Below are 24,452 nucleotides of genomic sequence, written 5' to 3'. Positions count from 1 at the left end.
ACATTAATAGCTAGATTCAAGTAGAGCGCACTAACTTTGCGGCGGCATAGTGTATCGTGTTTACACTACGCCGCCTTAAGTTACCGAGGCAAGTACATGATTCACAAAGTACTTGCCTGCCAAGTTACGGCGGCGTAGCGTAAATCGGGCAGGCATAAGGGCGGCTAATTCAAATTCGGCTGAGGGGGCGTGTTTTATGTTATGGAGCTTGACCTGACGTGATTGACGTATTTTACGAACGGCGCATGCGCCGTCCGTGTACATATCCCAGTGTGCATTGCGGCAAAGTACGCCGCACGGTCCTATTGATTTCGATGTGGACATAAATGACGTAAATCCGGACGACTTGCGCAAACGACGTAAAATTTTCAAATTTCGACGCGGGAACGATGGCCATACTTAACATTACTATTCCAGCTATTTGATGGAATAACTTTAGGCCTGAAAGTGCGTTGCGTAAACGGCGTATCTTTACTGCGTCTGGCAAGCGTATGTTTGTGAATCGGCGTATCTACTCATTTACATATTCTAGGCCGACCGCAATGGAAGCGCCACCTAGCGGTCAGCCTACAAAGTACACTTTAGGATACGACGGCGTAAGACACTTACGCCGCTCGTATCTGAGCCTAATTTAAGCGTATCTGGTTACCAGAATACGCTTAAATTTGCGTCGGCGCAGATTCTGACTTAGGCTGGCGTATCTACTGATACGCCAGCCTAAGTCTATCTGAATCTAGCTATAAGCTGCGATCCACGGACTTGGAAGTCTGTCCCACCCAGAGCTCTATCAGACTCCCAATAAAACCAGTCCTGGAATGGACCTTACCAACACAGGGTAAAAAACTATCCTTCTTTACCCTGAAGTCTTTGCTGGTATTATTTTAGATTATAAATCTAAGAATCCGTGGAGGAACATATATCCCATCAATCACTTTTCCTGTAATATTAGTTTGTTTCACAGGCACCCTGCTACAAGGCATATGACTTTAACACTTGCCACATAACACATATATGGGGGCCATTTGCATATGTGTTTATTTACATGGGACTGCAGAGGTTGTCTGCATTTCGCAGAACAGCACCTCTTCCAGTTGGTGGTCTCTTATCCCTTGGGTTAGCCACCGTGCCCAGGTTTACAGGGTGCTAGGGCCCGCCTCTAGCAGGTCTAAAGGCCCAGGGTATAGCAGTAAGGGCATACTGAGGCAATCTGCTGCTAATAGATCAGTCAGTAGCATGGCTGGACCTAAGTGTGTCCAGCATGGTCAAGTATATGGAACTCCTGGGTTAGGATCCCAGTCTAAAGGTACTGCCAGAGAAACAATGCTGCCAGCCGCCGTCCGGCACGCATGCGCGGTGGAACGGCACTTCAGAGCATGTGCGTGCGTGGGTCGGTAGAGCGGCATGCTCACATGTGAGGTCCGGTGGTGCACAGGCGCGTACGAGTGCACCATTCAGAATCCTATTTAAGTCAGCCCAGGCCCCATGAGGGGTTGCTGGTTTGTTGTCAGCTTCTGCTTAACCTGACTTTCTGTACCTGTACCTGACCTTGTTTATGACCCGGATCGGCTTGATGACTCTGCTCTCTCTCCTGGACCTGACCCTTGGCTTGTCTCCTCTGATTTGCTGTTTATCTCCAGCCCCTGACCTCCTGCTTGCACCTCGGATCTGCCTATCAGTCTCAGCCCTAGATCTCTTGTTTTGGACTTATTAAACTGTCTCTGGTATCTGACCCATGGCCTGTCTTCAGTGACCTCCATCCAGCTTGTTCCCACAGTTCAGCACCACCTGATCTTCTAGCAAGCTTCATCTTCCCTGCTGGTAGCCAGTGCCTCTTCGCGCCATCGTCCCCCTGTCTCACCTCCAGGGGGCGGAGTGCGCCAAGTCGCAAGGGTGAGCCGCTCTCTGCATCTCGGCTTCGGTGAGTACATACCTGACATGTACATTCTTACGTTCGGTAAGACGCTTTGAATGTTTGGGACATGTGGTCTATGTGGTCAAGGCAAAGAAGAGTTCCTTACATTTGCACTTTGCTTAAGGTGATAGGGAAGGTGGAGGCTTCATTCAAAGCCGTTACCTGTGCTCCAGTTTCATTCAAGTTTGCTATAAACATTATTCTGTTGGCCTGGAACAAGTAGATCCTAACCTAGCATTATCCAAAGAGTCTGGTCCCAGGGATACGCTTGAGTCTCAGTTGAGTCTCAGTTGGTGGTTCTTAACCAAAAGATTGGCAGAAAGCAAGATCCTTCATGCCAGGTTACCTGGGAGGTGGCGGCTATGAAGGCTGGTCTCTAGGAATGGAGGCCAGACCTGGAAGAGACCACTGCCCAGAGAAAGCAAGTGACACTTATCCGTCAACATTCTAGAGCTACGTCTGGCTTAAGGGCCTGGTTGCATGATAGTTCTGTCAGAGTACAACCCGACAATGCCACACCAGTGATTTACTTCATTTACGAAGGAGGCACTAGAAGTCCTGCAGCCAGAGGGAAGTGAGCCATATTCTGGCTTGGGCAGAGGAGCTTATGCCTTGCCTATTGACAATCTTCATTACCTGAAATGGAGAATTGGCAGGCGGTTCTCTGGAGCCATCAACAATTGTTGCCGGGAGAATGACCTATACACCCCGACTTTTTTCTGACCAAATGCCCCAAAAAAAGGGTACCCCGGACATAAAATGTATTGGCGTCCAGGTTCAACAAGAATTTGGACAGCTTTGTGTCAAGGACAAAGAATCCACTTGCATATGGGACAGATGCGTTAGTGACCCTGTGGGACCAGTTGTCACTGGTTTATGCGTTCTCTCCCCCCCAGTGCCGCGACTACCGTGGTTTCTATGCAACATCGAAGGGGAACGGAAGCCGGCCTAATAGCTCCGGCATGACCCAGACGACCTTACTGTGCAGGGATCGTAAGAGTGGTAGTAGATGACCCAGGGTCCCTTACATCTTGTCCAGACCTACTTAGCAAGGGGGTATTCCAGCCTGTCTTGCAAACATGGGAATTAATTGTCTGGCTGTTTTAGCCCGCATTTTTGAGGATCGGGGCTTTTAGAATCAGCGGAAAATTAAATTGATTCGTACAGGAGAGCTGGCCTCCAGGACCATGTATCATAGGATCTGGAAGGCCCATGTTCCTGGTGTGAAACTAAGGGGTGGCATCCTTGGAAGTATGTCATAGGTAGAATTCTTGCCTTCCTACATTAGGAAAGGAGATGAAGCTAGCCTTAAGTTCCATCAAGGATCCGATCTCGGCCTTGTCAGTATTTTCAAAGGCTGCTTGCTTTGCACCCTTTGATCCAGGCCTTTATTCAAGGGGTAACGTGTATAAGTCCGCCAGTTAGGTCGCCCTTGTGCTCGGGGGATTGAGTCTAGTTTTGTCGGCTTACAAGGTCAGCATCTTGGGCCGATGCACCACATTTCCCTTTATCCTTCTAACAAGGTAATTGGTGTTCTTGGTTGCAGAAACCTCCACAAGAGTTCCAGTATTGGCAGCTTTCTTTGTGTAGAGCCATACTTAATTATTCTTAAGGATAGGGTGATGTTAAATCCTGACCCAGCCTTATTTCCTAGAGGGATCTAGTTTTCATTTGAATCAAGATGTTACATTAATCTCAATATAGATGAGAGCACTTCAAAATCTATCTGAAGGTTTCAGATATAGGAAACTGACGTTTTGTGCTGCCAGAAGACCCTAGAAATGGGCATGCAGCATTCAAATTGACTATTAAAATGGTTACACTCTCTTGTTAGAGTGAGAGCAGTCAAGGCCTATCTGAAGCGGCTGCTCAGATATGGAAAACTGATGTTATTGCGCTATCAGAAGGCCCCGGGAAAGGGCAGGCAGCGTCCTACATCAACAGTTTCTATGTAGATTCATCAGGTTATGATTCAGGCTTGTGGTTTAAAGAGAGGGTTTTCCCCTGTTCCTTTAGAGTGCACCCTACCAGGATAGTAAGCGCTTAATGCACAGTGCATTACCAAGCCTTTATGACTCAGTTTTGCAAGGCTGCAACTTGGGCGTTGGTGCATACGTTCACTAATTTCTATCAGGTGAATGTAAGACGGCAAGAGGATGCCGCAGTATGCTGCAGGCAGCATTATAGGTCCTCAGCTCCGATGGCAGTCTGCGTTATTTGTGTCTCCCTCCCTTCAGTAGGTATTGCTTTGGGACGTCCCACTTAGTAATTACTAGGCTCTCTTTCCCGTGATGTACGATAAAGAAAATGGCATTTTTATAACAGCTTACCTGTAAAACCCTTTTCTTGGAGTACATCACGGGACATGGCTCCCGCCCCACTTGTTTGGGGATATTGGGACACTTATTGCTTTGCTACAAAAACTGAGCTGCTCCCAGTATGGGAGGGGTTATATAGGGAGGAAACCTAATTGATTACACCAGTGTCCAGCACCTGAAGGTGGAATATAACCCACTTAGTAATTACTTGGCTCTGTGTCCCGTGATGTACTCCAAGAAAAGGATTTTACAGGTAAGCTGTTATAGAAATCCTATTTTATATCTCCAAAACTCATTTTGCAGCAAAATGCCCTGGAAAATAAGTTTTAGAAAAAATGTAGAGGATGTCCTGGTCTTTAACCCCTTCCTTACCGAGTCATTGTAAAATGACGTCGACAGGAACCCTCCCTCCGGGTGGACGTCATATGACGTCCTGGGCTTCCCCAGCAGTTAAGGGGCGCGCCGCAGCGCTCGGGACCCAGTGAGCATGCCCGCCGGGCACCCGCGATTAATCGCGATCACAGCAGGACCGTGGATCTGTGTGTGTAAACACACAGATCCATGGTCCTGTCAGAGGAGAGGAGACCGAAGTGTATTCCCAGTACAGAGGAACACACACCGGTCTCCTCCCCTTGTGAGTCCCCTCCCCCTACAGTTCGAATCACTCCCAGGGAAAATATGTAACCCCTTGATCGCCCCTAGTGTTAACCCCTTCCCTAATAAAAAGTGAAATAATTCAGCGCTGGAAAATAAACATTAACTAAATAAATTGCAAGCCAGCACTGTAGATATAATCCAAAAATATCTCAAAGTGAAATTAAGTAAATAAATAGTGCAGCGCAAAGACATAAATCTATAACAAAATTAATAGCAATTAATAAAAGTCCATAAAGTGCAAGGTGATAAAAGGTGCTCCAATAAACAAATCGTGACGAATGGTGCAGCAATCTTTCATAAGATCAGTGACAGGGATATCCTCCACCAAGGCTATGGATGGCCTCTCACCTCAGCGATTCGACCTGTGGCTAGGTCAAAAGGCATAATACATATCCTCCAAGAAAAAGATGGTAACAGCATACAAGAAGTCAGCTCTGTGTATCCCCAGATGGAACCAGCAATCAGTAGGACAACTCGGCAATCTCCCAAATTTATTCCATGGACCGAAAAGGCAACAAAAGAGAAGGACTAGTGCTCTCCGTTTGAAACAACTTTAATCTAAAACATAATCGGTCTAAAAACACTCACATTTGCGGACACTCTCAGCCGAGTGTATAGCGAGCAGCATGTAACCGGAGTTCCGGATCGCAAACAGTCAGCGTGTAGGAATCGTGAGGCAGGCGAACGCGGGTGACGTCGACGTGACTCCTCCCCCTCGTACGCGTTACGTCCCAGAGTAGGCGGGACTTCTTCAGCGTGGGGGGGGCTCGCCCCACGAGGCGTTCGCCTGCCTCACGATTCCTACACGCTGACTGTTTGCGATCCGGAACTCCGGTTACATGCTGCTCGCTATACATGTAACGCGTACGAGGAGGAGTCACGTCGACGTCACCCGCGTTCGCCTGCCTCACGATTCCTACACGCTGACTGTTTGCGATCCGGAACTCCGGTTACATGCTGCTCGCTATACACTCGGCTGAGAGTGTCCGCAAATGTGAGTGTTTTTAGACTGATTATGTTTTAGATTAAAGTTGTTTCAAACGGAGAGCACTAGTCCTTCTCTTTTGTTGCCTTTTCGGTCCATGGAATAAATTTGGGAGATTGCTGAGTTATCCTACTGATTGCTGGTTCCATCTGGGGATACACAGAGCTGACTTCTTGTATGCTGTTACCATCTTTTTCTTGGAGGATATGTATTATGCCTTTTGACCTAGCCACAGGTCGAATCGCTGAGGTGAGAGGCCATCCATAGCCTTGGTGGAGGATATCCCTGTCACTGATCTTATGAAAGATTGCTGCACCATTCATCACGATTTGTTTATTGGAGCACCTTTTATCACCTTGCACTTTATGGACTTTTATTCATTGCTATTAATTGTGATTAATTTTGTTATAGATTTATGTCTTTGCGCTGCACTATTTATTTACTTAATTAACCCCTTCCCTACCAGTCACCTTTACACAGTAATCAGTGCAGTTTTATAGCACTTAATCGCTGTATAAATGTGAATGGTCCCAAAAAAGTGTCCGATATGTCCGCAATGTCACGGTCACAATAAAAATCGCAGATCGCCGCCATTACTAGTAAAAAAAAAAAAAAAATGCCATAAATCTATCCCCTATTTTGTAGATGCAATAACTTTTGTGCAAACCAATCAATATACGCTTATTGCGTTTTTTTTTTTTTTTACCAAAAATATGTAGAAGAATACGTATTGACTTAAACTGAGGAACAATTATATATATTTTTTTAACCACTTAAGGACCACCTCCTGCACATATACGTCGGCAGAATGGCACAGCTGGGCACAAGCACGTACCTGTACGTCCTCTTTTAAGTGCCCAGCCGTGGGTCCGACCCGGTCCGAAGCTCCGCGGCCGCGGGACCCGATCACCGCCGGAGTCCCGCGGTCCGTCCCCGGAGCTGAAGAATGGGGAGAGCTGTGTGTAAACACTGTGGCGCTGTTATTGATCGTCTGTTCCCTGATATAGGGAAAGGCGATCAATGACGTCACATGTCCAGCCCCGCCCCCTACAGTTAGAAACACATATGAGGTCACACTTAACCCCTTCAGCGCCCCCTAGTGGTTAACTCCCAAACTGCAATTGTCATTTTCACAGTAAACAATGCATTTTATAGCATTTTTTGCTGTGAAAATGACAATTGTCCCAAAAATGTGTCAAAATTGTCCGATGTATCCGCCATAATCCCGCAGTCAGGAAAAAAACGCTGATCGCCGCTATTAGTAGTAAAAAAAAAATTATGAATAAAAATGCAATAAAACTATCCCCTATTTTGTAAACGCTATAAATTTTGCGCAAACCAATCGATAAACGCTTATTGCGTTTTTTTTTAAAAAATTTTTTTTACCAAAAATATGTACAAAAATACGTATCGGCCTAAACTGAGAATTTTTTTTTTTTATATATCTTTTTTGGGGTTATTTATTATAGCAAAAGGTAAAAAATATAGATTTTTTTTCAAAATTGTCGCTCTATTTTTGTTTATAGCGCAAAAAATAAAAACCGCAGAGGTGATCAAATACCACCAAAAGAAAGCTCTATTTGTGGGGAAAAAAGGACGCCAATTTTGTTTGGAAGCAACATCGCACGACCGCTCAATTGTCAGTTAAAGCAACGCAGTGCCGAATTGCAAAAACTGGCCAGGTCTTTTACCTGCGTAATGGTCCGGGTCTTAAGTGGTTAAATTGTTATATTTATTAAATCAAAAAATTAAAAATATATATATTTTTTTTCTAAATTTGTCGCTCTTCTTTTGTTTTATAGCGCAAAAAATAAAAACCGCAGAGGTGATCAACTACCACCAAACGAAAGCTCAATTTGTGGGGGGGGAAAAAATAAAGATTTCATTTGGGTACAGCGTTGCATGACCGCGCAATTGTCATTCAAACTGCGACAGCACTGAAAACTAAAAATTGGTCTGGGCAGAAAGGGGGTGAAAATGCCCTGTATTGAAGCGGTTAAGGATGCAGTAAACAAATCCCTTGAATCCCTTTTTTAAAGCTTCTTTTGCACTGGCATGCAAATCAGGCCTTGGATTCTCTGGCTCAAATTGTTCTGCTGTGTAAAAAGCCCATGAAATGTATGCCCTTTGCTGGTCAATGTTTCTTTGGTGAACATCTGGACTCTTTCTCAAGGATTTCACCTGAAGTAAGAGCATGCATTTGTCTAACAAAAACCCCCTTTCAAAGTAAGCCTGGATTCCTAAGCTGTGAAATCTTGGCTCCAAGCCCCTCTGTGTGACTGGGTGCCCCCACTTTAAGTAGGGGGATGTCTGTGGGCTCTCTTGGACACCTGAGTTGGGGATGTCATCTCCTACTCTCGTTATCAACCTTTGGCTTGTTTACTGACTACGTTTCTGTTTGATCCCTACCTGCTTATCCACTACTGGACCCTGGCTTGCTCACTTCCTGGTAGGACAATCCTGAGGACTGCGACCTGGTACTAGTATGATATATTACTTATTGGTAAAGGGACCTCCATATCTATTTCACCGACAAACAGATTGCAAGAATACTCCTTTTCATGTATAAAACATCAGGATTTAAAATTCTGACTAAATGGTATTATACTCCCTCCAGGCTCCATAAAATGTTTCCTCAAGATATGAGGACCTGGCCTGCTACACCACACCATGATTCTGAGTAAAACCCACCGATGGTACATTGGTCCGCTCTTGGGCAAAATGCTTTATTCCCCTATTTTGGAACGGCACCAAATGGCATGGTGACAACAGAAAAGGGCATCAGAGACAAATTTCTCAGAATTTTTTTTACTGACAGTTTGACTATTCTGCTGCCTATAAATCTCTGCTGCATGCGACATAGATGTGGACATTCATGTTCCCATGGAGACTCTATTTCTGTTCATTTCTCAAATTTTGACCTTTACTGGTTTTAGTGCTGCTCACGCAGAAGATTCGATATAATAAAATATATTTGGTAATTATGGGATATATATCGATACTTATGCAGATACAGTGAATAATGCCTAAGTTACTGTCCACTTGCTGAAATACTATCCATTGTATCCCACTTCTTCCTTACCATTATATTTGGTTTGTGTTCTGTCAACCCACTAATTTTGGGCTTTTGATACCGTATGTGGATCCTTTGTACTTTGTTATTTCCCTGTTCGTCTTTCAGGACAGCCAACGTAGAGAGACACAGGCTCCTCCCCTCTTAGGAAACAGCGCCTTCCAATTACAGATTTAAACCTCATCCTCCCTCCAGCTCCTCAGTTTATGGTGTTTCCTCCGGGAGGGAGACACCGCTGAGAGACCAAGGGCTAAGCAGCTGTGGAGGCTGAGGCTATATGTTCCTGAGAGGGGGAGCAGGTCTCTCCAGATCTCAGGCTGGTTAAGGCAGTCCGGTCAGCTAGGGAGCTGGACACCGAGCAGGCTGCGGTTTGTGCGTTCCTCGGCATCTCTTGGGGAAGAGCGCAGCCGAGGAGGTCCATTTCTCTTTTCGCCCAGGGGTGGCACTGCAGGCGGCGTGTCAGGCTCCCTGTATAGTACAGTCGGCCAGGAGCTAGGCTGGACCGGACGACGAGTGACATCAGTTCCGGTGGGGGCGGGCACTTCTGCCGGACGCGCGTCTCTCGGTCCCAGACGCAGCATTTGAAATAGGACCAAATGCGGGGCTGGTGCGGCCTTCTTTTACGGCCATACGGACGGCGGTCTTGGGCGTTGTGAGCACAAATCCTCAGCGGAGATGTCAGAAGTAGAGACTTTGCGTGCACCTCCGGAAGACAACAGCACCAGCCACTCTAAGGTAAGGGGAACCCTAGGGTGGTGTTTTTTTACTGTTCTCTGGTAGCTTCACTGGTGTAGTTTTACCTCCTAGTGGTCGGGGGGATAAGGATGTGTATCTGGGATCCTGGTGGTGGTTGGTCCTGGGGGGGCACTCCCGGTGGTCTTATGTTGCAAATGCTGGTGGGCGCTTACTCATCTCTACTCTATGCTCTTGTCTGTGTTTTCTGCAGAAAGCCACAGAGAAGTAATCCCACAGTTCTAAGAAGAAATGTCACTCCTGTAGAATTTCCTTAGGGCAGGGGTTGACAAATTTGCTTGGAATCTAGGAGCCAGCTAAAAAACTTAGGAGCCAGAAAACGCGCCCCGTCCCGACGAGCTTGCGCGCAGAAGCGAACACATACATGAGCAGCGACCGCATATGTAAACGGTGTTCAAACCACACATGTAAGGTATCGCCGCGATTGGTAGAGTGAGAGCAATAATTCTAGCCCTAGACCTCCTCTGTAACTCAAAACATGCAACCTGTAGAGTTTTTTTTAAAATCTCCATAGGCGACGTTTAAAGGGTAAAAGTTTGACGCCATTCCACGAGCGGACGTAATTTTGAAGCGTGACATGTTGGGTATCAATTTACTCGGCGTAACATTATCTTTCATAATATTAAAAAAAATGGGGATAACTTTACTGTTGTCTTATTTTTTTATTAAAAAAAGTGTAATTTTGTCACCAAAAAAGTGCGCTTGCAAGACCGCTGCGCAAATACGGCGTGACAGAAAGTATTGCAACGATCGTCATTTTATTCTCTAGGGTGTTAGGATAAAAAATATATATAATGTTTGGGGGTTCTAATTAGAGGGAAGAAGATGGCAGTGAAAATAGTGAAAAATTACATTAGAATTGCTGTTTAACTTGTAATACTTAACTTGTAATACCAACTACCACCACCAGATGGCGCCAGCTTACACATCTGGTGGTAATAACTTGTAATACCAATGGCTCACCACCAGATGTTGCCAGCTCAAAAAAAAAAAAAATTTTTTTTTTTTTTTTTTTTTGCCCCCCCTTCCAAGCCAAGTCGCCAGGACCCTATTTCTAGTCGCCATGGCGACCTGGCGCCCGGGATTTGTCGACCCCTGCCTTAGGGGAACACTGAAACAAAGCTCTCTGCAAGCTGTGCATAGAGGGGTTAATTAGAGAGAGGGAAGCTGAGCAGGGGTCTGATCTAGCAGCATCTATGAAAGAGCTTTCTAGCACCTTTCAATTGTTTAAGGATCTCTTTGCTACCTTTCAATTGCCCCAGAGCAGCCCTTCCCCAGCGCAACTGATGGTTCCACCCAGTCCAGCGGCAGTTCCCTCCGTGAGCGGAGAGAAGCCCCAGGGGACATTAGAGAGGACGCTGAGGAGGAGACAGACAGTGCCGCTTCCAACTCCCAGGGGGGGTCAGAGGGCGAAGGGACAGAGGGGGAGTCCACCAAAACCTCTCGCTATAAACTTTCTCTCGAAGAGGTGGAGGATGTCCTAGGAGCCATTCACACTACTTTGGGGATACAGGAAGAGAAGTCACTGTTGCTCCATGATCGGATGTACATGGGCCTGAGAAAAGTTTTCCCGGTCCATGAGGTCTTGATCAGTGCCATCAAAAAGGAATGCCAATATCCGGAAAGAAAACCTTTCTTTTCAAACGCATTGAAACAAAGGTTTCCCTTTTCAGAGGAGGAAGCTCTGGTTTGGAATAAGACTCCCAAACTGGATGCTGCTTTCTCGCAGGTGTCCAGACACACTGACCTGGCGTTTGAAGACATGGGCGTGCTTTCAGACCCCATGGACAGAAGGATGGATTCACTTCTGAAAAAATCCTGGGATTCTTCACAAGGGAATCTGAAGCCTGCCATGGCAGCCACAGTGGTAGCCCGCAATCTGGAACATTGGCTCACACAGATTAAGGCACACATTGAGGTGGGGACGCCCAAAGAAACAATCTTATCTTCTTTCCCAACGCTACTAAAAGGTGTGGCGTATCTGGCGGATGCATCTGCAGAGTCAGTACGTATGTCTTGAAGATCCGTAGCCTTGTCCAATTCGGCAAGGAGGGCCTTATGGCTCAAGACGTGGCAAGGGGATGGCGCCTCTAAAGTTAAGCTGTGCGGAATCCCCCTTACAGGAGATCTGATGTTTGGGCCAGGTTTGGAGGCTGTTCTAGACAGAACGGCCGACAAGAAAAAGGCCTTCCCCATTAAGAAGTATGGGGAGCAGGCCAAACGATGGTTTCGGCCTCAGAAGAAGGTGGAAGCCACAAAACCGGAGGAGAAGAAGTTTTGGGGGCAGAAGAGCAAAGGTCGTGGAGGAGTGATTTTTCGCCCTCCTGAACAGCCCCAAAAGCCACAGAGTCAAAGTGGGAGGAAGGTTGGGGGCCTTTCTCCCACAATGGGAAATGATCACCAGCAATCAGTTTGTGCTAGGGATCATAAGGCGAGAATACAAGTTGGAATTCTCAATTCCCCCCCCCCCCATTCAGACTTCTGGTCACCGAACTGCCAAAATGTACAGAAAAATCATCAGCTCTTCTTTCCTCCCTTCAGGAGTTGGAGGATCAAGAGGTGGTGGCTCGGGTCCCAACAGAGGAGACAGGCAGGGGCTTCTACTCCCACATCTTTGTGGTCCGCAAACCTTCTGGGAAGTTCAGACTCATACTGAACTTGAAGCCCCTGAATGTCTGTCACATACAAAAGATTCCAGATGGACTCAATTTACTCTGTAAAGATGCTTCTCCCTCCGAACTGTTTCATGGCATTAAAATACCTGAGGGATGCCTATCTACACATCCCCATAGCAGAGGGTTATCAGATTGGCAGTGAAATCCAAGGAAGGGACATTTCACCTACAGTTCAAAGCTCTTCCCTTCGGGCTCTCCTCTTCCCCCGGCATCTTCACCAAAGTAATGGTGGAAGTTCTGGCGTTCCTTCGTCTCAGAGGCGTCTCGGTAGTGGCGTATCTAGATGATCTTCTGTTGTTCGCCTCTTCCCTGGAGCAGCTGTCCCAGGACCTCCGGGTAACAAGGGATATCCTGGAGAACCTGGGATGGCTCTTGAATCTGGAGAAATCCAGTCTGACGCCTTCGCAAAGGGTCTCCTTCCTGGGGTACGTGTTGGACTCAACAAGGCAGATGGTTTTTCTTCCAGCAGAAAAGGTCCAGAAGGTGGACAAGGCAATGTTGTTCCTTCAGTGCAGCTCTCAGCTTTCAATAAGGAAAGCCATGTCAGCCTTGGGTTTGCTGACATCCACACTTCCGGCGGTGCAGTGGGCAGGGTTGCATTTCCGTCCCCTACAATTGTACATGCTGAGTGTCTGGGACCACAACCCAGGGTCTCTGGACTCCCTGATATCGGTACCGGTTCAGATCAAGAGGGCCCTTTGGTGGTGGAGGAAGGGGGCGAACCTGTCACAAGGTCTGGAATGGATCTTACCAATATCCAGGACCGTAACGACAGACGCCAGTGGCACAAGGTGGGGAGCACATCTAAATTCCCACTTGGTGCAGGGTACCTGGAAAAAAAAGGACTCAAGGAGATCCTTGAATTGGAGGGAACTGAAGGCAATAGATTTAGCCCTCAGAGCCTTTCAAAGGGAGCTTCAGGGCCAGCATATGCGGGTTCGGTTGGACAACTCCTCCGTGGTAGCCTATATCAACAAAAAAGGGGCCACCAGGAGGGATCTGACAGAAACCATTCTCAGGTGGGCGGAGGCCAATGTTCTGTCTCTTTCGGCAATTCATCTGAAGGGGGAACAGAATCAAGTAGCAGACTTCCTCAGCAGGAAAAAGCTGAGGGAGGGCGACTGGGTGCTGAACCAGGAGGTCTTCGAAATGATCACTCAAAGGTGGGGAATGCCGGGGATGGATCTGTTCGCCTCAAGGGAAAACGCCAAGACGCAGCTTTTTTTTTTCCCTGAACAGGTGGGACGGAGCTCTAGGGGTGGATGCTCTGGCCCAGACCTGGCAATTCTCCAGGTGTTATGCTTTCCCCCCTCCGGTTCTGATTCCTGCAGTCTTCTTGAGGAAACTGCAGGGGGAGAGTATAACTCTTATCCTGATTGCACCTCATTGGCCCAGAAGGCCATGGTTCTCCATCCTGAAGGGCTTGTCAGTGGGGCCTCCCTGGATTCTGCCAATCTGCGAAGATCTTCTTGCTCAGGTTCCAATCTGTTGTCCACAAGTAGAGAGGTGGAATCTAGCAGCTTGGCTTCTGAAGAGGAACTGCTAAGGGGCAAAGGCTTCTCGGAAACGTCTAATAGCAACTCTTCTAAGTTGCAGAAAGAGGGAAACGCAAGCAATCTACTAAAAAGTTTAGAAGCGCTTTAATAACTGGTGCTCGGAAAGCTCTTTCAATGTTCATAGCCCTGTGGCTGTGTTAGAGTTTCTGCAGTCTGGGGCAGATAAGGGCCTGGCTATTAGCACTCTGAAGGGTCAAGTTTCAGCGTTGGGTGTCTTTCTGGAAAAGCAGTTAGCAACTGACCCATGGGTAACTAGGTTATTTAAAGCCTTAAGTAGACTGAGACCAGTTGGAGCCCCCACCTTCCCAGTATGGGATCTCTCCTTGGTCTTACAGGCCTTTACAGGAGAACCGTTTGAGCCATTAGAAAGCTGTACGTTAAAGGTGATCACACTCAAGACTGTGTTCCTAGTCACGATCACTACAGCTAGAAGAGTGAGTAAACTCAAAGTCCTTTCTATTAGGGCACCATTTTTTCAGGTTTTTCGGATCATATGGTCTTCAAAACAGATCCGGCCTTTTTGCCGAAGTTATCTTCTAATTTTCATAGAGGCCAAGAAATTACTTTGCCTACATTCTGCTCAAATCCTGTGAGGGAACAGGAACGCAGTTTTCATAACTTGGACGTTAGGAGGTGCGTCCTTCAGTACTTAAGTAGCTTGAGTCAGTTCAGAAAGTCTGACTCCTTTTTTGTTTTATTTTCGGGGTCCAAGAAGGGGTCTAGAGCCGCTAAACACACAATAGCCAGTTGGTTAAGATCAGCTATTGTTCAGGCCTATGTGTCAAGGGGGGTGGAGCCTCCAGAAGGTATCAAGGCACACTCCACCAGGGCAGTGGCGGCTTCTCAAGCAGATTGCGCTGGTGGTTCCCCGGAGCAGATTTGCAAGGCTGCAACGTGGTCCAGTTTCTCCACGTTCGTGAAACACTACAGACAGGACCTGCTTTCAGCCAAAGATCAGGCCTTTGGGCGTAAAGTACTACAGGCAGTAGTCCCAACCTAGGGTAAGGTGCTCGCTTATCCTCTCTACGGTGGCTGTCCTGAAAGACGAACAGGGAAAATTGGGGTTACTTACCGGTAACATTCCTTTTCCAGGAGTCTTTCAGGACAGCACCAGCCCACCCTTTATTCATAGATATCTCTGAAAACTCATCATACAAGGCCGTCAGGTAAGATGAAGTGTTGGTTTTTATGACGTGTTCTTGTGTCTCCCCAGCTGGCTGGAGGTACTCTGGAAAAACTGAGGAGCTGGAGGGAGGATGAGGTTTAAATCTGTAATTGGAAGGCGGTGTTTCCTAAGAGGGGAGGAGCCTGTGTCTCTCTATGGTGGCTGTCCTGAAAGACTCCTGGAAAAGGGATGTTACCGGTAAGTAACCCCAATTTTTGTAAAAAAAAATCAAATGAAGAATAAAAAAAGATGTTATTTTGACTCAATCATCACCTAGAACAGTGATGGCGAACCTTGGCACTCCAGATGTTTTGGAACTAAATTTCCCATGATGCTCATGCACTCTACAGTGTAGTTGAGTATCATGGGAAATATAGTTTCACAACATCTGGGGTGCCAAGGTTCGCCATCACTGGCCTAGAACTTTAACGTTAAACTCCAGATATGGACATGGAGGCAGCAGTGGGAGACATCTGCTCCTGCTACTGTTAATAATATCCTATGAGGAGGGAGCAGGGACGGGGCTGAGCCATGCTGTGTGTGTCAATGGAGGAGGAACACTGACAGGGGTCCCCAGAAAATGAGGTTTAGGGCTGCTCTGTGCAGGTAAGCATGACCAAAAATAAATAACAAATTAACCTTTAGAATCACTTGAAAGACCATTGGGAAAGCTGATAATCACTGTAGTAGTCAAAACTACTGCACTGATATCAGCGATCTTCCAGATCCTGTGCCGAGCAGCTTTTCCCCTGCAGATTGACCACAGGGGTTTGCTCACTCTGCACTGCTGCCATTTACAAAATGCCTTGTTTTTTTCAGTAAATCGGAGAACACCTTCTATTCATTAGAAAGAATAGTTTTGCACATAGCGGCCCCGAACGGCCTCTTCAGCTCTCTGGGCTCCTCCTCCCTTTTGAATATTCTTATTGCTTGCTATGGTGGCACTCGTGTGGGCTTGATCCCGAGCCGGGCTGTGTGCATCTATTCAGACACACAGTTTAACTCAGCAGAGAGTGGGGGGGGGCAGGGCTAACAGGTTTTGACTGACAGCAGCAGGAGCCAATGGCACCAGCTGCTCTCAGCCAAGCCTGTGAGAGAGGTGAAAGGGAGGAAGACCTGCTGCAGAAAGGACAGCGCTGAATTAAGATCGAGCTCTGGTAAATAAAATTGAAAAGTTTTTGCCTTATAGCAGGGATCCTCAAACTACGGCCCTCCAGCTGTTGTGGAACCACACATCCCATGAGGCATTGAAAAACTCTGACATTCACAGACATGACTAGGCATGATGGGAATTGTAGTTCCTGAACAACTGGAGGGCCGTAGTTTGAAGACCTATGCCTTATAGTGATACTAAACACACAGGCCCGGATTCACAAAGCACTTACGCTGACGTATCTCGAGATACGCCGCCTAAGTGTAAATCTGCGCCGTCGTATCTGTGCGCCGTGCCCACAGAACTAAGATACGCCTAAAAACAGGCTTCATCCGACCAACGTAACTTGCCTACGCCGGCGTATCGTGGGCGCATATTTACGCTGGTGCTCCCATTGATTTTAGATTCAAATATGCAAATGAGGGAAATACGGCGATTCACGAACGTACTTGCGCCCAGCGCATAATATACGCGGTTTGCGTAAGTCGTACGTCCGGCGTAAAGTTATTCCCCATATAGGAAGCGCAGCTCATGCAAAGGTATGGACCAGGGAACGCAAGCCGTCGTATTTTACGTAGTTTACGTTGTACGTGAATATGGCTAGGCGTAGCTTACATTCACGTCATAGGCAGTGATTCGACGTATCTTAGGCAGTTGTTCCGACGTGATTGTGAGCATGCGCACTGGGATGTGTCCACGGAACAGCGCATGCGCCGTTCGTTTTAAGTACTTCTATGGCGCTCGGCCCATCATTTGCATGGGGTCACGCCTCATTAGCATGACTCACGCCCACTTCCACCTACGCCGGCTTACGCCGAGGAAACCCAGCGCAGTTTGGGAGGCAAGTGCTTTGTGAATTCTGTGCTTGCCTCTCTGCGCTGCGTCGGCGTAGCGTATATTAGATACGCTACGGCGGCATAAATATGCGCCGATGTATGTGAATCCGGGCCACACTGTTTAATTCACATTGTCCCTTCCACTTATGTGAATGATGGCACTGTAATTATTTTAACAAAAAAAATGACTTTTTTTTTAATAATCGCTATACAGCTGTCACATGAAGCAGCTCTTTTCCAGCCTGTCTGCAGGGAAACATAAGCAGGGGGGGCTTCTAGTCCTCTACTGCTAGTCACATGTTTAACATGGGAGCTATTTGTTGGCAGAAAAAAATGCTGAATGCTCCTAAATGGTCCTAAACCTTGCTAACAGCTGCTAAGTGCCTAGGCCCAGCATTGTGTGTTCCTTAGCGGGCAGGCGGCCAGCGGCGTCCTTAACAACCAGTGAATAACTGGTTGTTAAGGATTGGCCCAGCAAGCCAGCTACCACATCCATAACAATGGATGACCCATCAGTTGTCCACATTCTGCCAACAGCTGAATGTAAACAAAAGAATGCCAGCAATAAAAACAGCGTGCCCCCCCCCCCCCCAGTCAACACCAGGCCCTTGGGTCTGTTATGGATTTTAAGGGGAACCCCATGCGAAAAAACAAACAAAATGGCAGGGGGTTCCCCCCCCAAAATCAATATCAGGCCCTTAGGCAAATGCAGTTTGCTATTATTGACCTGCAGTTACCGTGCATTATACCTGTTTCTAGTAATTATGCATTCCTATAGACTTGTATTTGGAAATAATCAGTTATGATGCAAACAAAACTGGTTGACAGTCCTTACTCATATAATAACTGTTCTTTTAATACAGTGTTGGCTTTTTTATGTTTAGAACTTTAAACCTCTGCAAGAAAAGACACAAGACGTTAGCCATAGCACCCAAGGTAAACAGATGATCTCTTCCCTTCAATTTATTTATGCTCATGTATGTTTAATGTTTTGCAAATTTTCACAATTATTATATATTTTTTGCAGATTGCTTTTTGCGTAAGATTTCATCTTTTATTGAGGAAGAGGTAATGTGTTCCGATAGATATTTCTTATTAATCTGAAAATCATGTGGATCGTTTAATACTTTATTGATTCAATCTTATTTTATTGAAAGAAACAAGGTGGAAAACAGTAGTAAGGATAATAAAATGTGTAAAGGGAGGTTACAAAAATATAGTATTGTATCGTGTTCAATATGTGTATATATAAAAAAAAAAAAACAGAACAACATATTGAGGCATAACATGAAGAAATAAAAGACCTCACATTTCAGATGGGAAGATTATATGTATACATCTTGTAATACTACACCAAAACTTACCCTAAAAACCTGTTATGCTGTGGAGAAGTTATTTGTAAGAGTCATACTTTGTTTCAGGAACAAGTGTTTAACCACTTCAGCCCCGGACCATATTGCTGGTTAATGACCGGGCCACTTTTTGCGATTTGGCACTGCGTCGCTTTAACTGACAATTGCGTGGTCCTGCGACGTGGCTCCCAAACAACATTTTTCCCCCACAAATAGAGCTTTCTTTTGGTGGTATTTGATCACCTCTGCGGTTTTTATTTTTTGCGCTATAAACAAAAATAGAGCGACAATTTTGAAAAAAAAAATGAATATTTTTTACTTTTTGCTGTAATAAATATCCCCAAAAATCAATAAAAAAACAAAACGTTTTTTTTCCCCTCAGTTTAGGCCGATACGTATTCTTCTACATATTTTTCGAAAAAAAATATCGCAATAAGCGTTTATTGATTGGTCTGCGCACAAGTTATAACGTCTACAAAATAGGGCATAGTTTTATGGCATTTTTATTAATATTTATTTTTTTACTAGTAATGGCGACGATCAGCGATTTTTATCGGTACTGCGACCTTATGGTGGACAATTCGGACACTTTCGACACATTTTTGGGACCATTGGCATTTTTATAGCGATCAGTGCTATAAAAATGCATTGATTACTATAAAAATGCCACTGGCAGGGAAGGGGTTAACATTAGGGGGCGAGGAAGGGGTTTAATATGTTCCCTCCCTGGGTGTGTTCTAACTGAAGGGGGGGGGGTGGACTGACTTGGGGAAATGACTGATCGCTGTTCATACATTGTATGAACAGACGATCAGGCATTTCTCCCCCTGACAGGACCGGGAGCTGTGTGTTTACACACACAGCTCCTGGTTCTCGCTCTGTAACGAGCGATCGCCCGGGAAGGGGGGTTGGGAGCAGGGACGAGCGGGGGGCGCGCGCCCCTACTGGCTAATCTGCGAGATGACGTATACCTACGTGATTTTGCACAGCCGAGCCGACCTGCCGCCATATAACTGCGGTGGCTGGTCGGCAAGTAGTTAATGGATTCTGAAGGGTACAGTTATACATAGAGGAGAAGGTGTTACGATAAAGCAGGGGAAGCAGAAAGATTAAGAACAGGGATCGCTTCAACATGGTCATGAGGTGGTGTTGCCTGGAGGATGTTTTGGGGGTCTGTGACCCCTCAAAGCACCTTGTCCCCATGTTGATGGGGACAAGGGCCTCATCCCCACAACCCTTGCCTGGTGGTTGTGGGGGTCTGCGGGCAGGGGGCTTATCGGAATCTGGAAGCCCTCTTTAACAAAGGGGATCCCCAGATCCCTGCCCCCCCATGTGAATTGATAAGGGGTACATTGTACCCCTATCATTTCACAAAAAAAATAGGGAAAAATTGTTAAAAACCACACAGACACTGCTTTATAAGTCCTTTATTAAAATTAAAAAAAATTTAAGAAAAAAAAAAGATTCCAGTGATGTCTCGATCTCCACTCCAGCGATGGAATCCATTCTCGGTATCCAGCGATGGGTGATCTTCACGCTCCAGGGATGATATCCAACGCGGAATACACACACAATGCTGACTCCACCGGAGACACCCCAGGAATGACCGCGGCCAGCCTGACAGCTCTTATGTAGCTGAGGGCGGGGCCACCCGTCACGTGACCCCGCCCCCTCTGACGCAAGGGGAAACATCAGGCTTTCCCATTGACGTGGATGGGTGGTTTCCTTGCATCAGAGGGGGGCAGGGTCACCCATCCACGTCACTTGGAAAACTCCCGGCGTTTCCCCTTGCGTCAGATCACTGCTCCCAAAAAAGCGTCAGTTTTAAAAAAAAATAATTACATTGATACATGTTCCCTGGGGCAGGACCCAGGTTCGCCAATACACTTTTTAGGACAACAACTTGAATATTAACCTTTAAAATTAGCACTTTAGAATTATTTTACAGTGTGTTCCGAGGCTTTTCAAATTTGCTGTGAACACCCCAAATTGTTCACTGTTCGCCGAACAGCCAGTGTTCCAATCAAACTCATGTTCGACTTGAACTCGAAGCTCATCCCTAGTCTGAACTAAAGGTAAGTACCCTGGGGGTAATGTCACGGGAATAGCTCTGCAGGTGTGTAAGGTACCCAGACACCTAGGAGGTGGGAGACTAGGGCTTTGCAATGATGAGCTATTTGACCAATAACAATTCAATAGAGTTTACCCCCGATACCCTTGAAAAAGTTAGTACCTGGGCGGAAGAATAATGCGGGGTGACCAACTAGGGTCGAAATCAGTTTTTGAATTAAATGAAGGAACGAGAATATAGGGGGAGAAAAACTAGAGAAAGAGAATGGAGGAGAGAAAGGAAGGAAAAATGGAGAGGAGGGGATGGAGGTGATTTATAGGCAAAGTGGGGTAGGAATTCAGGGCCGCCCTCAGTTTGCCAGGCTGTCTGATGACCATGGTTTAGATCAAGAGCTTCTGGCAGTCAGTAAGGCCACATTATGTATCGCAGAGATATTCCCCTGAGAAGCGAAACTGGGTCCAATAAAACCGCCGGGTCTTATGTTATGTTATCCAGATTTATCCCGGATCGTTGCAGTCAGGTCTTCCATTCGTTCAATGTCATTGACCCTTGCAAACCAATGGGCCAAAGTCGGAGCAGATTGCTGCTTCCAATGATTTGGGATGCAAGCTCTAGCAGTGTTGAGGAGGTGTTTAAGTAGAGATTTGTGGTAGTGCTTTCTTGACATGGGAGTGAGGTTAAGGAGCACAGCAGCAGAGTCGTTGGTTAGGGAGATGCCTGTGAATTTGTGGATGAGTTGGAGGACAGGTTGCCATTTGTTGCTCGCAACGCCAGCAGCGGTCAGATTAATTAGGAAGTATTTTGGCCAAAGCAGACGGAGTACGGTACCAGCGTGTGGTCAATTTGGAGCTTAGACACCGAGAGCAGGTATCAGGTGATGTCAATTTGAAATGATGCATAGTCGAAAGGCACTTGTACCATCTCATCACCACTTTTAATTACTTTATTTAAATCATAATTATTAATCAACAGCAATCAAAAATTAGATAAAAAAAAGTTACTTACCGGTAACGTTCTTTCTCTGAGTCTTTTAGAATAGCCATCTGAGAGACCATGGCTCCTCCCCTCTGTAGGAAACACAGCGCCAGCCATCTTTAAATTTCCTCCTCCCCTGCTGGCTCCTCCGTTTTTTCTTAGAGCACCTCCAGTCCGCTGGGGAGACACAATAACATGTGATACACATAGTCAAATTCCAGTTTCCTGTTTCAGGAAATCTCAGGCAATTTATACATTTCGGTGAGTACCGATGCTGTCCTGAAAGACTCCGGGAAAGAACGTTACCGGTTAGTAACTTTGTTTTCCTCTTAATCGTCTTTCAGGACAGCCACATGAGAGGATAATCGAGCACTTACCCTTAGGGCGGGACTACAACTTTTAAGACCTTGCGTCCAAAGGCCTGATCCTTTCTTGACAGGAGGTCCACTCTGTAGTGCTTGACAAAGGGTATTAATACTAGACCAAGTTGCCGCTTTGCAGATTTGCTCCAGCGTTGCTCCAGCCCTCTCTGCCTGTGATGTTGCCATTGATCTCGCAGAGTGTGCCCTTATACCCTCCGGGATCTGCATACCTCCCAAAATATAGACCTGACCAATAACCTCTCTAAGCCATCTGGCTATACTGCGTTTTGAGGCTCTATGTCTTTTTTCTTCGCCCCTGAAAATAAAACAAAGACGGAATCTGTTTTCCTAAAAGGTTTTGTTTTTTCTAAATATGCACCTTCTCACGTCTCACATGTGAAACGTAACTTCCTGTTTTGTGGAAGGATTTGTACAAAAGGAACGCAAAATAATATCTTCTATGGAATTTTGAGGCCACCTTGGGCAAAAAGGCGAGATCGATTTTGAAATCTATACAATACGGCAAAACCTGAAAAAAAAGGCGGTCTTATTGATAGAGCTTCTATCTCTGTCTACAATTGTTTTATTTGGAAGTTCAAGTGTACATATATAGAACAATGTCAACTAGAAAATGCATTCCCTGAGGAAAATGCGAGTGGGAATGCTGAATTGCTGAGCCCGCACCAAAGCCATTCACCATAACCACTACAGTATCTTTAGGACACACAGCTCCTTTCTCTATCTGCAAAGTAAAGAGTATCCTGACTTCCTGGTCGCCCCTCCCCCTCAAGAGGTTTCCCCTCCCCCCCCCAGGTCAGTGAGGAGGAATATTGCACTGAGGTAGAAAGCTATTTATGGAAAGAAATAACATTACAAACGCCTTTTAATTCACAGACCAAATACGTGAAATACGCCTTCAAACAAAACTTAATAAATCCACAACCGTACATGCGATCGTTACAGCGACTTCACCGTTTGAAAGACACGGCCCTTGTGAACGCATGGATATGAAATTTATGTTGATAAACTTAAAAATGTGGCCATGTCAGCGATTTAGAAAAGAGCGTCTGTGCGTTTTGCAGAAACATTTTTTAGACTTTTTAACATGACGGTCAATGGGAGGGAGTTTGAGGTGCTTGTCCTTTAGAAGCTCCTGGAACTAAAAGTCAAATGCCTATCGCAAAACTGATCACATTGCCTGAAACCAGACAAGCATAGCTACGTTTTGATATATAAATTGTGTATGACAAGTAGATCTTGTGGGCGTGAGAGCAATTTGTTCCCCCTTTTTTTTAAAGATAATATTTTTTGTGGATGATCTCCACTCTAAAGGTCACATGACACACTCTAAACCTGCTCCATAGGATTACATTATAACCGATAAAAAAATCACTAAACGTAAATTGCGTTTTCACAAAAAACGTAAAAGATATCAATCTCAAAAGTCATGTTTGGATAGCTGAATATTTTGTGACCGCTTTAAAGTTTGTTTGGTGTCTGTAAGTGAAAGTATGAAGGAGCTGAAACTTTTGGCAGAACGTGTGTTTTGAAGCAGGAAAAAGGATGTTCTCATTGACTTCAATGTTAAAAAAAAGTGTCTAAAAGCTTAATATTTTAAAAAGTATAAATAGTACAAAAAAACTTGAAGAAGTCCAATCGTTTGCTGAACGAGATGAACATTTTAAAAGTTGAATGGTCTCAATAGCTGAAAGTATGCAGGAGTTACGCAGAACCAAAAAACGTACGGAATAAAATTAAAATTAAAATTAAAACTAGAAAATGCATTCCCTGAGGAAAATGCGAGTGGGAATGCTGAATTGCTGAGCCCGCACCAAAGCCATTCACCATAACCACTACACTATCTTTAGGACACACAGCTCCTTTCTCTATCTGCAAAGTAGAGAGTATGCTGACTTCCTGGTCGCCCCTCCCCCCTCAAGAGGTTTCCCCTCCCCCCAGGTCAGTGAGGAGGAATATTGCACTGAGGTAAGGAAAGCTATTTATGGAAAGAAATTCCATTACAAACGCCTTTTAATTCACAGACCAATACATTAATTACGCCTCCAAACAAAACGTAATAAATCCACAACCGTACATGCGATCGATACAGCGACTTCACCGTTTGAAAGACACGGCCCTTGTGAACGCATCGATATGAAATTTATGTTGATAAACTTAAAATTGTGGCCATGCCAGCGATTTAGAAAAGAGCGTCTTTGTGTGTTTTGCAGGAAAATTTAAAATTTTTTTAACATGGACGGTCAATGAGAGTGGTTTTGTCGCTCTTGTCCTTTAGAAGCTCCTGGAACTAAAACTAAAATACGTATCACAAAACTGATCACATTGCCTGAAACCAGACAAGCATACCTACGTTTTGATATATAAATTGTGTATGACAAGTAGATCTTGTGGGCGTGAGAGCAATTTGTTCGCCCTTTTTTTAAAGATAATTTTTGTTTTCAAAGATCTCCACTCTAAAGGTCACATGACACACTCTAAATCCCTTCCATAGGGTTACATTATAACCGATTCCATTTTCTGAAAAAATCACTAAACGTAAATTGCGTTTTCACAAAAACCGTAAAAGATATCAATCTGAAAAGTCATGT

General features: G+C 45.6%; 1 protein-coding gene across 2 annotated transcripts in view; it reads left to right on the top strand.

Moving 5' to 3' along the window:
- The window catches only part of LOC120927019 (synaptonemal complex protein 1-like), a 141,988-nt gene that overhangs the window by 30,518 nt on the left and 87,018 nt on the right, over positions 1 to 24,452 (top strand). For both annotated transcript variants that reach the window (XM_040337415.1, XM_040337416.1), the window contains exons 3-4: positions 17,968 to 18,019; positions 18,111 to 18,151. In XM_040337415.1, the coding sequence (XP_040193349.1) occupies positions 17,968 to 18,019; positions 18,111 to 18,151 (93 nt within the window). The remainder of the gene's footprint in view (positions 1 to 17,967; positions 18,020 to 18,110; positions 18,152 to 24,452) is intronic.

The sequence above is a fragment of the Rana temporaria genome, chromosome 2, assembly GCF_905171775.1.
Source record: "Rana temporaria chromosome 2, aRanTem1.1, whole genome shotgun sequence".
NCBI lineage: Eukaryota > Metazoa > Chordata > Amphibia > Anura > Ranidae > Rana > Rana temporaria.
This window is presented reverse-complemented; position numbering and strand designations above follow the sequence as displayed.